This window comes from Psittacula echo (assembly GCF_963264785.1).
Source record: "Psittacula echo genome assembly, chromosome: 3".
In the NCBI taxonomy this organism is placed as follows: domain Eukaryota; kingdom Metazoa; phylum Chordata; class Aves; order Psittaciformes; family Psittacidae; genus Psittacula; species Psittacula echo.
Window position 1 is genome coordinate 61231977 of NC_137736.1, and position 16036 is coordinate 61248012.

The 16036-nt window shown below is 38.9% G+C and overlaps 1 protein-coding gene across 2 annotated transcripts in view; it reads left to right on the forward strand.

Moving 5' to 3' along the window:
- The window catches only part of TMEM182 (transmembrane protein 182), a gene marked incomplete at both ends in the record, with an annotated part of 30437 nt that extends 15942 nt beyond the window's left edge, over positions 1 to 14495 (forward strand). For both annotated transcript variants that reach the window (XM_080612639.1, XM_080612638.1), the window contains 2 exons: positions 4558 to 4695; positions 14272 to 14495. In XM_080612639.1, the coding sequence (XP_080468765.1) occupies positions 4558 to 4695; positions 14272 to 14495 (362 nt within the window). The remainder of the gene's footprint in view (positions 1 to 4557; positions 4696 to 14271) is intronic.
- Between the last annotated feature and the right edge of the window lie 1541 nt (positions 14496 to 16036).

A 16036-nucleotide genomic window follows, 5' to 3' on the forward strand; every position in this document is an offset into this window, starting at 1 on the left:
GCAAAAAAATCCTGTTATGCAATACAGTCACATAATTGCCCATGAGAGATTGTAATACAGTACATTTACTAAGGGAGAACACCCCAGCCACTAAGCAGTGATAAAGTAGGAAGTATTGTAAAAAAGTAATGTATTCCCACTGTGAATATTGTATTTGTTTTACTGTTAAGGTTATTTAAAAAAAAGGGTTTATTACTACTAGGGGGTATTAAAAGGTACTGAGTGAAACTGAGAAAAGTCTTGCAAGGTTTACTGTGCTGCCAGGTGTGTCTCCTATGTGCTGATGAGATCTCTGACCTCATTCATAGCTGTTTATCTGCAGAGAAAATACGTACTAGTGATTTAGAGCAGTTAGGCACTTCACCTTTCACAGTATTTTACGTTGTGAGTGGCAATACTCATGTCAGATGAATTTTGATATCTCTTACATGAAATAGAGAGGTAAAAAAGACATATTCTAAATTGCAGTCCACAGTCAAATCACAGGAAAAGTTCAATTTAGGAGGTAAGTTGTGGGTGAAAATTCAAGGCAATGTTCCGAAGTCATTTTGCCTATCCTTAGCAATGTTTATGAAACACTGTACTCACACATGCTTCAGAAGTTTTTCAGCATTTTTAGTGCTTAATAATTTGTGTTGACATTAAATTTAATATTAAGTGTCTGGGTTTGAGGTTTGTTCTTTTTTTTCATAAGCCATAGAAAACATACGGGCTTGATGGCTGAGATTTTAAAACACATGAAGTCAGCAAGGACAATAAGATATGTAGTATGGTTTCAAGAGGTTGATGTTAACATCTCCAATAGTAGATGGGTGTCAGATTGTCATTTTAGCTAACCTGTTCCTGAATAACCCATTATGGAGCTTCAGAGGTGTGTGTGTGTGGCTGCTACACAAGTGTGTGTTGTAGATGACACAGCTGTGGAACTTTGTCAAAATACATTATTGCTTCTCTTGCATATCATGCACCAGTAACTTCTTAAAATATAGATCTATGTCTTAGTTTATAATCAGTGCTGGGACTTACTGTACTAGATAATTTTCAGATATTTCTCAAAAATTTGGCCCCTTATTCAAAACCAGATAATACTTCTAGATTTCAAATGATGTAAAAGTCTCCAGAGGGACCCAAATTAGCATCTTTAGGGAGAAAAACAAGTAGCAAGGGAAAACTACAGGTCATGCAATTTTGAAGGAATATACTGCAGTTATAATGTTCCCGTAGTATGGAGGCCAAACGGTGCAGAACTCAAAGACAAGCATACCGTGTGTACTCCTGTTTTCCTCTAAGTACTGTTTTATTTTTAGGCCTGCCTGTCACTGCCAAGGCAAATGTTGTACCCGACAAAGGGGCAGCTTACCAAGACAAGTTACAGAACCTTCTGTTTAGCACTCTTGCAACACAGAGCAATGATATCCAAGATTAACACTGCAGATAGGTTTACCTCGGACTCTGCAGTAGTGCTTGTACTTTATTTCTTCTGTTGTAAGAAATACTTTGATTAATGCATGTATTTGAGGTAGCTAACAAACGTATCTGTGAAGTGCTTTGCTGAGGCAAGTGTGCTCTTTGTCATCTGGACCAGAATATGGGCTACCTTAAGAACTGCCTCAGTGAGACTTGAAATGGTGCAAACGTATGTTAACACTTTGCATGAGTGCACTGAACCATTATTTCTTGAAACAGGCTGCTTGGATCACAGTGTCAGCCCTTTTCATGGGCTATAAAGAAGCATAATTCAAAGCAGCATCTTCTGTTGCATTTTAGCTGTCATGGTTTACCTCAGAGCAGCAAAGTCTTTGACTTGAAGAGTAAGTTCATTCTTAGGAAGGTTTAATTTCAACTGGCTCTTTTGCATCCATCTGTAGATGCCAGCTAAGGTAAATGACAGTAGAGCTGCATTGTAATTTTGACTTATTAGCCCTGTAGAAACTGATCTTGCCCATCTGGGCAGTGAAGATGGGAAATGTCCAAGCAAAAATAGGCCTTTGCAGAAAAATGGCTTCTTGCTAATGAAAAAGTCTAAATGTTCTTAGGATGTTCCTCAGACCTGTGCCACAAATGATCCAAATGACTTACTGGCTTGTAAATTAGAGGGGGTAGTCTTTTGATTGAAAAGTTGCAGATCTGGGAGCATTGCAGACTTTTTACCTGCCAACTATACTGTGTTTTCTAGCTGATGTTTAATGACAGAGTTAGCTGGATAAACAAGCATTAGGGTCATCAGAATTTATCTGTGAATCTCTAGAGTAAATAATTATTTATGGAGAAATAGAATGGAAGCTTATTTCAGGTGATAGCCAGGTCAAATCAGTATTTCATGTATAATGTATAAAATTGTTATGCTGTTGGAGCACAGAAACAGCTTTTGTTTTGTATAGCTACAGAGAGGTTTAAACAAATTTTCATCAGTTACATATGTACTCCTTTTTTGTGTTATGTTTCCAGGAATATTTGAACAAATAAAGCTTTTCTGGTAAAAAACTAAAAGCAGACTTCAGAGTTTCTCGTGTGAAGAACAGATAATGAAACTGGATACTGATTTTGTAATGCTGGAGAATCTTGTATCCTCGTCCATTCAGAAAATAGAAACAATGCTGTATGATTTAGGTGACTGACTATAATGATATCGAAGAAAGCTTTTTCAAAGTCCATTTTGGCCAATGTGTCCTATTATGTAGCATGACTTTGAAGTACCTTGGGCCATCCATGTAAAAGAGTTGGGTGGTTATAGACTGATTTAGTGGTATTAGGTTTTAAATGCGGAAGTAATGTCCCATGGACTTGGGGACCGCGATGAAGCTTAGCAAAGTAGTCCCATGAGTAAAATAATATGAAATTGCTTCAGAAACCCAAGACTGAAGGACTTGAGAGATTTACCTCTCTAGGTCTCCATTCACTGTCCATTTGCTTTAAGTGAATCATTTAACTATGAGTTTAACTTCAAACAGTTGCCTAAATCCCGTAAGAGAGAGAGTACTTAGAGCAGAACGTACACTTAACTGCTTTGCTGAACCACAACCTTATTTCTCACCTATTATTTCCATATTCTTTTTTGTTTATGTGGAAAGAAGAGTTGTATTGGATATGAACCAAAAAACCACAGTTTTAACCCCTCTGCCAGCTTATTTCAGATACATTCATCCTTTCATGCCCAAATCTGCTGACTGGTGTGACGGAAAATTATATCTCTGAATGTTTGCATGGATTAAAAAGGATGGTATTTAAAAAGTGTGGCTAATGTGATGTGGTGAATGTGATCTAGCTAACATAGAAGCAAGATGGTATATACTTTAGCATGAGTTAAGCTGGTCAAGTTAAAAACTGTAGATTTTTGGAACACAGTAGTGGGAAGCACAAGCTGATAATGTGTAGTACACCTCCAGATTTCAGATGAGGGCAAACCCAAATTTTTCCAGAAGCTGGCTCTAACAAGCTGTATGAATTGGCAACTTTCAGTATATGAACCAGCGTAATAGTTTCTTGGTTGTGTTTTGCCATAACAGTAAGTAGGTGCTGTCAAATGATAAGTGGCAGTTTCTTTTGTGACTCACTTTTCCAGACTTGCCAGCTGGCTTATATGCTTTCCCTCAGTTGGGTGGAAATGTTTTTTACTGACTGAATTGTCAGTGCTTCAAGATTTTCAGATCTGACGATGGAGATCTTTGCAACTCATAATTTTACTAATGGGTTGTGTTAATGTACCAATTTTTAAATTCATGGGAGAAATGTATGTCACTCTTGTAGCATTTGTAAAATGATGACTTTATTAAATGGATGTGCAATTAACCAGCTAAAAAATAATTGTTAGAAAGACGCTTTTGGCCAGGGTATGTCACAGAACTCTCGGCTCATTTATCACCAGCTGCATCCATTAATTCAGCGCTGCTTGGCACTAACAGGGCTTCTGAAACATCATGTTTTAAATTTAATAAAATACAAAGAGCTTTAGAGCAGGAATAGGCTGGTTTAAAATACTTCACTGTTTTTCAGAAAGCTGGGTTACATTTTTTGAATTTCTTCCCCTTCTGCTTTAGATTTTCATTTATTGAATATAACTGTATGTAAGGGGAATTATCCAGTTGTAGATTGTAGAGAACTTGCAGATTGCTATTGGTGATATGGTCTGAGCACTAAGAATGTCAAGATGTTGCAGCTCTCTGCTTCTCCCAGGCAATTGGGTTAAAACAGTTGCATCCTGTCAGTCTATTCATTTATCTCGAAGAAACATTGCTACAGCTTTGGTGTACCATTTTCTAAATAGCATAAATTTGGTCAAGTTGTTATCTTACAAGTCACTGCTAAGTTTTAAGCAGACAGATTTTATTCATGGTAATTTACAACCTATTTTCCATGATCATCAGATAACAACTGACATTCAAACCTAATTTAGTCCACATGATATGTAACTTGTAGGCCCAATAGAATGAATGTTTCATTTGTTAATAAAGCAAGTAAGAAGAAAAGGGGAAATTATATGTCTTTGTTAGCCAAATATGCCACTTGTTTAAGTTCTAAAAAGTGTTGTATTCTTTTTCCCTCCTTCCCTTTCTTCAGTTTATCGAGGTTTCTGGACAGTTCTTATGCTCCTGGGAGTAGTCACTATTGTGATGGCTAGTTTCTTCATCATCTGTGCAGCTCCTTTTGCCAGCCACATTCTGTACAAAGCAGGAGGAGGCTTTTTCATCATTGCTGGTGGGTATACTGTTTGCTCAGTCAATTAAAGAATAGAAAGGATGAGGTATTTCTTCCATTTTCCTTGACCAAAAACTATATCATTCATGGCTAAAAGAAAGAAAAAGCATATGCTTCTATCCTTTGGCTTGTGGAGTGCCTACCATGGAGACAATTCTTTCCACAGTTACTTAGTCATGAAATTATTCTAAAAGCAACTTTTGGATTGAAAAAAAAAAATAAAATCCAGGACAAATCATGGAATTACACTGCAGTTTCAATCTACTCTTTTAACAGGAAAAAAGAATGCATATTTAGGGGTGCTGCCTTATAGGATTCTCAAAGGCTGAAGAGAGGTGTTTTTTAATAAGTGACAAAAGAGATCATTATGGTGGGCTCAAGGAATTTGGAAGACGGAGTAGAAAAAATAGTTGTCGCATATGAGTAAGTGGGAGCTTTAAACCTCTGTGAATGAAAGATAACAAATAACCTAACTTCCTCTTTCCTCATAACCCACATGTACTGTGGAGGATGCACCCTGCCATGATTCAGCTGATATGGGCAGCTCTCTGGGATGCTGTTCAGTTAACCTTGCAAAGTCTGGGAAGATGTCACACTGGTGTATAAAATACAGTTGTGCAGGATGTAAATGATACTATGTGCTCAGTCACTGTTCTCCTTTGTATATAGCCTGGTGAGAGGCAGCCCTGTGAGAGCAATATTTTGTTACGGGTTAGAGCCACTCATGTCAGGACCAAAAAGCCCGGGCTCTTTTTCTGCTTCTGTTGCTGAACTGCTGACCTTGCTTACCAACTTCACCTCTCAGCTCTTCATGCGCAGCAAGTGATCATTATTCCATTTTAAAGGATCCTCAGTGAAGTGTGGGAAGTATTTTATAATATTTTTGCTGAAAAACCTCCTGCATACTTGAATTTGATCTGAGAATTACTCCTCCTCACTTTTAAAAGACATACAAAATATATTCATAGTCTGATGGAAATCACAAGATATTTCAATGCTTTTTGTCACTAATTTGCAGGGTAAGAGCCCATGTGAGTCCTACTCTTTCTGCATTTGTAATCTATAAAAAACCTCAGCTGTGACTAGAAAGTGGCAGAGGCTGTTATAGAGGAAAAGGGCACTTGAAAGACACCAGAAACTGATGGGAAGGGGTGCAAAGTGACATGTCTGTTCTCCTCTCTGGGTCAGTTCATCTGCCCTCCTCTAGGCAGAGGAAAGTTAGATCCCCAAGTCTGCACTAGTCTCCTTTGTCTTCCCTAGGAGGCATGCAAGAGGCAATAAAAGAGACATTTGCGGTAAAAATAGTAGGTACGTAAGAAGTTTCCCTAGCTGTGGATTCATTTCATCCTGAAAGAGAGGCCTAATTGGATCAGATGAATGCTTATGGAGGAACCCTACACCTCTATTTCCTTTACTGAGGGAATGTAGAGAGGCTATTTTTTCAGAAGTGTGAAGTTAAGTGAGCTTTGTTATCCTAGTGTGTGACTTTGGGCCTGTCTCTTTGCCCTTCTCACCCTCTGTCTCTTTAGAGCAGATGTTCTTCAAGGGAAATCATGACTTCCTACTCTGTATGTAGTATTTTTCAACTTAAGAACTGTTCTCAATCAGCATTTCAGAGAAGAGCTGTGTTATATTTATTATTGCCATTATTGCTGTTGAAAAGCAAAGATATTTAGTAAAATTCTGCTATAATTTGCCAAAAGGTAGTGGTGACAGCACAATATAGGATGCTGGAGCCATTCAGCTTGCACGGGAAATTTTGGCTTGAGCGGGGGGACATGGTTCCTGACCAATTTCTTCTATATCTACTGCCAGTCTCACCAGGAGGGTGAGGTTGCCCAGGGAAGGTACTCACTGTAAACATCATTATCCTACCCAACACTGAAGATCCCCCACAAAGACACTGAAAAAAGTTTGTTGCTCTCAGCTCTTCTCAGAAGTATTCATATTGCCAAGGTGAAGGTTTAATTATATCGTGAATTAAAATCGTGCTGTGGGAGTGACCATGCTGACGTAAGAATTGCTTATAAATCCTTTGTATTTGATATAATTTAAGCTGTATCCTGTGAGATGTTTTGGGCACAACTCAGTTTCCCAACTGTGGTATTACTGATCAATGGCCCATTAATGGAGTTAAATGGAGAGTAAGAGAGATTCTGTGACCCAAAGGTATGACAGCAAGAAATTGCTGTATTTCTTTCTCTCCCAGTAGGAAATCCTCACAGTAGTTAATACCTTAATTCTGGGATAACCTGTGGGCAGAGCTAAGGTAGAACCTGATGCAGAAGAGGCATGTTTTAGCCTGCCTCTAGAAGGCAGGATGTTGTGCTCTACTGTGTTCCCTGCTGCCCTGGCCTGTTCCTCCATCCATCTCCTTCAGAACTAGAAGAGCTAAAAATAAAAGGAAAGGAGGGCATGAAGGGGAGAAGTGATGAGAAGTGGTACATATTTACCATTCATACCAATATGTGATCAGGATGCAATCAGGGTATTGGCACTAGATGATCTTAAGGTCCTTTCCAACCCTAACCATTCTATGATTCTATGATCTATTTAAACACAAACCTAAGGGAAAAATGTAAAGATGTGACTTAAATCATAGGTGAAGTTAGAGTTCTTTTAAAACAGAAACCAGCATACTAATTTGAAGAAAAAAAGGAATTATATACATTGTCTTGAAAGGGCCTGGATGCTGTCTTTCCACAAAATTCGAGTAGCTGTTATACTGGAGAGAATAGTATGCTTCTGAGAAAGAAGTTAGACAAGACAGTTCTGTGGAAATTTGGTAGAAGATGGGAAGATCAGTCATTTTCCTACTTACATACCTTTAAAGAAAAATGTTAGATGAAGCAATTTTAGTACCTGTTATTGGATTGAAGTATCTGTATCCTTTTGCCAACCTCAACTGACAAATTAGGTGGCAGATAAAAGCTCTGCCTCCACTGAAGAGAACAGCTTGTAATATGGTCTGCTGTGCCATCTTAGGGTTCAGAAAGCAGCTGAAGATATTATTGGGAGTGGAATTCATGCCAACTGTTCAGCCATCTGAAAGCTAAATGTTTTTTATGAACCAAATACTTAAAACTTCTAGCACCAATAGTAAGAAACACTCTCAGAGGGACACTTCATCATATCTGTGCTAAGGCAGAGAGACTTGCCTTTAGAAGGGAACCATAAAAGAAGCCATGATAGAGCTCCTGAGTGACACAGAATAAATTTAGGTTGGAAAGGACCTCTTGTGTCCATCAAGTCTGACCTTCCATGATTCAAAGCAGGGCTGGCTACAAAGTTAGATCAGGCAGCTCAGAGCCTTATCCAGTCAAGTTTTTAAAATCTCCACTAACTGATGTTTCACAGCATCTTTGGACACTTGTCTCAGTTTGAGCAACGTAATTGAGAACTTGTTTTTTTCTGTGTGTCCACCTGAAATTTTTCTTGCTGCAGTTTCTGATCACTGTGTCTCGTCCTTTCAGTGTGCAGACCTCTGAAGAGTCTATCCCCATCATCTCTAGAATTTCATTTAGAAAGATGAAGTCTGTTTTTCTTCTCTTCCCAAGCTTATTCAGCCTGTCCTTTTCCTCCATTCCCCTAGTCATCATGGTGGTCATCATCTCAGTTTGTCAGTGTCTCTCTTTCACCAGGGAATCTCAAACTGGACACAGTTTTCCAGATATGCTGTCAAAAAATGCTGAGGAAAGAGAAATAATAGTATTTTCAAACCTGATGATTGTGTTCTTCCTAGTGCGGCTCTGTATGAGATTAATTTTCTTTTATGCCTGACCTGCTTGAACTCTTGTCCACTGAGAGGGACCACTCTTGTACTTTAAGGAAGTTGCCTGTGGGGAACAACCAGATATTCTAGACACCTTTGTCCTTCAGAGCATCATTTGTCCTTCCAAGCAGCCTTCCTTGTGATCCTGCTTACCGGTTTCTTAACAGGCTAAAGTCTGTTCTCCTGAAGTTTTGTGTCTTTAATCTCCTGCTCACCTTCTGTATTCCTCCTAGGATACTAAACTTTGCCGTTTCATGGCCGTTATAACCACAGCTAACACCATCTATTGCATTCTTGACCAGTTTTTCCTTATTTCTGAATAGCAGGTCCGGTAAAGCACTTCCATTATTAGTTTGTCTGTTCCACACCTGTTTCAAAAAGTTATCATTGATTCTAGAGGATATTGGGGTGGCTGAGTCCCTTGTAAGATCCAGAAATCATTACTATTTTTCCAGTCCACTACTTCTTCTTGATTGGGTGGCCTGTAGCAGGTGCTCACCATGATCGCACCATTTTTGTCCATCTTATTGATCTTAACCCATAAGCTCCTATGACTTAAATCTCTGTCCATTCAAGACAGGCCGCAGCCATTCCACCCCATCTTAACTGCTTGTTCTTAAAGAGTCTGTATGCATCCAGCAAAGCATTCCAGTAAAGCAAACTGCTCTACCATGTCTGCAGCTGAAATGGCATCATCCACTAGAATTCCTCCTATGTTATTCCAACAGCAGGTTTATTTATGTACACACATTTGAGATGGGCTTTCAGTTGTGCTGCTTTCTTAGCGGAAGTGTATGATCCTCCCTTATTGCTCTGTCCCATTCCATTCCCCCTGCTTTTCTGGAGGCTTTAATGTCTGTCTGCTGATGGTCCTTGCTTGCATCTTTTCTCAAGGTTACTGAGCTTATTGTTCTTTTCCTACCTTGTCTGATGGATCTCGCCTCTCTCCAGCAATCCTCGAAGCTCAGAGAAAGTCTCATGGTCACAGAAGCCCAAGCCCTGCTTGCAAGACTAGCTACAAAGCTAGGAGCTGACGCAGAGTGTAAACCAACATTTGCATAGATTTTATTGTTTGGGCAGCAGGTTTGAGACCATCATCACCAGAGCCTCATACCGTTGCCTATAACCCTTAGAGCCCTGCAATTACTCACTCAAGGTCTCTGTGCCAGCTTCACTGATGCCCACGTGGATGAACCGCAAAGGGTCTCCAGCAGCCAAAGAGACCTCAGAAGCCTCTCCACAGCATCACATATCTGGGGTTCAGAACAGCAGCAAACCTACCCACAGAGCAGTTATGATGTCTAATCTGTAGCAGAGTCACACCCCTACCTTTTCTTTATCCTGATCTTTAAGAAAGGCTGCCCACTTCTCTTATTGAGTGCTGCAGTGGAGTACCAATGGAGAGGCATACACAGTTATTGGCATTGGTGGCAGCTTATTGACTAGCAGCTTCCTCTGTTAAGCTTTGTAGCCACATTATCTCCCTGAGGCTGCAGATGAAACTACAGATGCTACACCTGTAAGGGAAAGAGCGTATCAGTTCAACAATATTATAGTCAGTGACTTGAGCACTGTGTTTGCAGCCTCACCTCCATGTCTGCAATATCAGAGGTTGGACCAAGAGCAGCTACAGTAATGCAAACTGTAAGAAGCCTTATAGTTGCTTCAAAGGTCATAGGAAATGAAGAGAAAGCTGACCTAAAATAATAACTTAAGACAGCCTTCAGTAAAGTCCATAATTACCTTGGGCCTGGCTAGTGGTGAAAACTGTCCTGTTGTACTGATGTCAAACAATCAAACCCCCAGGATGTGCACAGAACATTACAGAATCACACCCTCATGCAGAAGCAAGATTAGAAGTACCAGTATGACTTCTGCTTCTTGCCAAAAGAGTGAAAAAGCTGATATTTTAATTCTAGTTCCTAGATAAGGACAAAAATCTGTCTTCAGAGATATATGCCAACTCCCATAACACTTAAGTGGGATCCTCTGCATGTACTTCAAAGTGGAATGTCAACCCTACTTTTTAAATAAAGGTCACAAGAGGCCAAGGTAGGTGTCAGAATCTGTAATAAGGAAAAGGACATAAAAATGCAACTGAAAAAGAAAAAATATATATATATACACACACATACAAGTTTTCCTCAAGTGAGATAAAAAGTTCTAAACTTCTAGGCACAAGTAAAAGGCTCACATCATTCTTTACAGCACCTGTTGTCTTTGTGTCTGCATAGTAAAAAATTCATGCCATAAACAGCCATTCACCATTGACAAGTGAAAGGCATTTCTACGTGGGAAGAATAAGTACTAAAGGCCAGCAAACTGCTTCTTGAATTCATAGACATTTCTAAAGGTTCTGTATTCTTCTCTGCAATATGCACAAGTGTTTGTTTGAAAGAAATTCAAAAGAATGAATGCAAAAGACAGAAAGAGTGACCTCAGAGAAGTCCACGTCTTATCGCACTGCACAGAGCTGTGTATTAAACGTGTGTGTTCTTAAAAAAAATGCAAAATGACAAAAAGGAGAGAAAAAGGAGGAGGAGGGAAGTATTTATTTGTCTTAATCTCTGTCAGACATATTTCATGTTCTAGGAATAATTTCCCCCATCATTCCTGATTCATGCAACTGCTGTTTTATTTTATATTCACTAAAAGGCAAGGGCAAATGGACATCCACACACTGTGCAAAAGGTCTAAATGCCACAAGTGTAGAAATACGTCATAGCACACATTGTTCCTAAAAATATTTGCTTCATGAAATTGTTGATTTTATTTTTTTTTCAATCTCAGTAATTTTGCTCTGGAGCTTGGCTATGAGAGTTCATAACATTCAAAATAGATAGTGCAAGACTGCAGGAGCGGATTTCCCGGAATAAATATATACATAGTATGCTCCTAAGTGCTTAACTCCCATGAAATTACAACTCTGTGAAAATTAGACAAAAGGAGCACTAATGAAAGAAATGCTGTTGGAGGCAATAGGACATGGTCAGTTTTTTCTTAGCCTGATACTAGTGTTCAAGACATTTCTTGAACACACTAGGCAATATACCTACTAATTAGCTTCCATTAACAGATAGTGAGAACCCTTAAATACTCCTTTAGTGCTTTAATTAAATAAGAGGGATTACATATTGTCCCTTTCCTTTTCTTCTCTTTTAAAAATGAACATTTATCTCTGCTTGACATACATTTCTTCAGCAAATTTCCATACCCAACAGTTTGCCACACACGGGTATTAGCAGCTTGCTGTGAAATCACCCGATGGATTTTAGCTTCCATAAAGTCAATTTACCACTGGCAGCACTTCCTTGCTATTTTGCACCTACATGATGTTGGCTTTGTTTTAACCAGCTAGCTATTGTTTCAGACTGCCCAAAGAGCAAGGGATGCCCATTCTGAGATTTAAGCACTGTAATAGATTCTTGTTTTCATGGCAGATGCTTCTGACTAACTGAGCTACTTAGTGTTGTTGTACCTGCCTAAGGTACCAGAGGTCATGTTGGATGTGCAAAGCCCAGTTATACTTACCTGCTACTATAGTAAGGGAATATGCCTCACCACTTTTTGTAATTATTATTGTTTTGGACTAATTTTGCCTCAAGAATAAATAGAAGACTACAGATATTTGAAAATTACACTGCATCTGAAGAGGTAAATTCCAATGTTCATGTGGATTTTGTCAAATTATTAATGTATATTTCAAAATCTTTGGGCTATAATTTTATTCTTTTTTTCTGTTTGAAAGCTTGAACAAACTCTATGTTTCTAATAACTCCATTTATAAATTTGGCCCTGAATGTTTTTACATAAAAATTTACTAGCTTTGGCTGCTTATAATTTTCCTGTTGCCTGCATTACCTCTTATCATTAGATGTTCTGTTACAGGAATCTTCCTCTCAATTTGACTTATATTTGGAGTATCTTCAATTTAATTTCTCAGTCTTCATGTCTGGCCCTAAGGTGATCCTTTTCTCTGATTGTTTCACTGGTTTTATGTTTAATACAAGCACAGTATTCCATCAAAATTGAGTTTTACTTAGGTAAAATACTTTCCAAATGAATTTATGCCTTTTAGAGCTGAGTGTTGGTTGTTTTCAAACTTTGTGAGGAATTTGAGCCCTAGCAAAAACTGTAATCCTGAAAGTATATTTCATAGATAGGGAATGTGTCTCCCTCCTTTATTTAGTTTTTCCACTTTCTTTCAGCCTCATAAAAGTTGTAGATCCTTTGGGATTTTCAGTCACATTTTGATTATGCCTTAGGTTAACTACTTCAGCTCATTTTTTGGTGGGCTTCAAAAGGTAGCGTTCACTGAGTTGTGAGCTCTCACCTATCAGATGTTCAGGATGTCCACAGTATAAAGCTTTTTGACCTTATTTTGACCATATAGCACTAACAGGAGCGTCAGCAGGTCACCAGAAGGGCAGGAAAAGAAGGTGGTGAAGCAGCATCTCAAGGTGGGGATGGAGAAAGGTAACCATGACAGATTCCCAGAACAGATGGAAGCAAATGCTAGTCCATGGGTGCTTACAAAGTTCACTTGTGGATTTTGCCACAAGTGTCACATTTGTTCATGGTTGCACTGCAAGTATTTAGGAGGGTGGGGAAGAGACCACAAATACCTTTGACTTCTGCTCTGCAGTTTTACAGCCTGTAGACTCAGGTTTGGCAAGAAGTGTTCCCAGAAGTATGCACTGGTTTATGGTTCTAATGAGGCATGTAAGCATCCTCGGGTAAAATCATGATGGGGTGGTGTCCTCCAGATATTTTAATATTGGCATAGATAGTTTTGCTGCTGTAACTGTGCTGTGACAGCTGGACCTAAGGGAGCAAGTGGGTACAGGCTGGAGCATGCAAAATATTCAGACTTATGCCCTCAGTTTTCTAGCAGATCTTCTGCTGGAGCATCTGTCCTGCAGGCTTGCATTTCTCAAGTGTCCACATTCCTCTAAAGTGAAATGAAATATTAGGAATGCAACTGATACTTTGGAAAGTACTTTCTTCTTATATCTCCTTCTGGTGTATAGTAACAGAAAGATTAACAAAGTTTGTAAGTACATGTGCTCCTATCACTATCATGTGTAAACAATACAAAGGCCTTTCAGAGGAGAGGTTGGGAAAAGGCTGTGAATTATGTGGTAGATTAATTCCAGGAAACTGTTGTATCTAATCTGAGGCTAATACCAATAGCCTGCTTCATAGCTATTATTTCATTATTGTTGGGTTTTGTTACTACAACAGGAACTTCTTTTCTAATGTGGAGGATCTTGAATTAAATATTTGATTAGAATACACTGAAGGTAGTATGTTCCAAATAAAGCCCTTTTCATAAAAAAAAAGTAGCAAATGTAGATAGGTGAAGATGATAGAATGTGTTTTCTGCCCTTTCCCCCTTTTCATATCTCATCCAAAAAACTACAATAGAAACAATGTCAGAGTTTGGAAAAATGGGAAATAAAAGTAGGTATTTTTTTCAGGTCGTCCTGTTCCATCCTCCCTTGGCTCCTGAATTCAGAACAGTAAATACCTGCCTGAATTTTGTCCCTAAACACACCTGAGTTTGAGTATGTCTACCAAAGTCAGATAAATCCTTTATTATGGGAGTATGCCTTTCTGTGCAAATCAGAAGCAAGACTGAGACAGGGCTTGTTAGAGGAAGCCAAAGGCAAAAAAATTATCCAGTGGTGGCTGACTGTCTTGCAGATGGGACCTGAAGTACTGTCAGATTTCTAAGTATTACAGTAAATGCGCCCAGCATTTGTCTCACACTGTGTTGTTAAAACCTGGTGTTTCTTTTCCAGGTGTCTTTTTTTCGCTGGTAGTCATGATGTATGTCATCTGGGTCCAAGCGATGGCTGATCTGGAAAACTACACAAACATGAAAAAAATGGATTGCCCAGACTTTGCTGTTTATGTGCGTTATGGCTGGTCTTTTATGCTGGCTCCTATAGGAGTATTTTTTGCTTTATTAGCAGGGATGCTGTTTTTGTTGGTAGGGCGTTCCATTTATTTACACTCAGACTAGATGTACACTGCTTCAGGCAATACAGTAGGAAAGGAATCCTAATGAAGCTTCATCACAATTGTAAACTGGAACACAATTTTATACATTACCTTTATGGCAATCCTAAGTGTGCAGGCAGACTTCTGGAAGTTCTTCTGTTACTTGTTTAAGGGTAAAGGACACAAAACTCATTACAGGAGGAAACCACCTTTAGCCTCAACTAGTTGTTCTTAATTCTTTAGTAAGTACACTTATGGTTCTCCATATTGTACTAGTAGCAGCATATTTGCAGTTTTGCAACTAGAGAAAGGCAAACATTTTCTGCAACCTAAAGCCCAACACGAAGTGGGCCAAATCAACATTTTATACGTCTTTTGACATTTATTTTGTGCTTCTACTTGTGGAAAATGGCACAAGGTAGAGGAGAGAACAAACATTCACACACAATAATTCAGTCTGCCCCCTCTTCTGTTTTCAACTACTTGCCTTAGCTTTAGTCTAAGCAAACATGTCTGTGATTTATAAAAATAGAGTGCAGTTGTTCATACAGCATCCATGCGAAGAGGACGAGAGAGAAGACAATTGCCGTGAACAGCGACCTGGTGCTAGTCTGTACATGTAGAAGCCTAACTGCTTCCGTTACATGTTTCTCTTTTCTGCATGCATTTGAAAGCTGTATACTTCTGTGTTCTGAAATCCACGTATTTTGCATGATTCTATAAGCCAAAATGCCATAGTTAAATCACTAGCTAAAGTTATGCCAAAATTGTACTTTGAATTATAGCATTAATATTTTAACCAAGTTTTAACCCTTTTATTTTTATCTGGAATAGTCGGCTTCTCCAACAAACATTTTCCTGGTTGTGTAAAATTACTTTTTTATTAAAAAAGGTTTATTATGAAGACAATATCTAGGACATGAAAATGTATATTTCATGTAGCCTTCATTTTCCCAAATATTAAAAATCCACATTAAAGACCAAATCCAACTCACCTACTAGTCATCCCAGGGAAAGCAGTGAGCCTAGCAGTGGAGATGGATTTGGTTCTGTATTGATTGTAGGAGTGGCTGGTTCTCTGTGTATATGTGTGCGCACATATATTTGGAAGATGGGGTAAGGATGGGACTGTATGCATGGCATGAAAAAGATGGGGTGGGGTTTTAACAATGGGGAAACTATCTGGTGTTGGGCCCAAGTTGAAATTAAATCCATCTGAGAGTCTGTTGGTTTTCACTTTGTAACTCAATGAGGAATAGTTTAGGACTGATGGGGAAAGTAAAGACTGCATGTTGGTTTCTTCTTGTTCATAATGCTTAATTCCACAGCTGTTATGAATACTGAAAGCATCACTAAAAGGCAGGAAAGGAGTGCCCACCTAGAAGATGTGGTGGGCCAGATTGGATGTTGCTTCCATTTTGGGAGTTTTTGTGATTGGAAACTTTCCAGCCTTCCCTGCTACTTATTTATTTTTCCATCATCAAGATTAGTTTTATACATTTTAGAACAGGAAGACAACAAGGGCAGGGGATAGGGGATCTGGGACTGTGAGATCTGGAATAA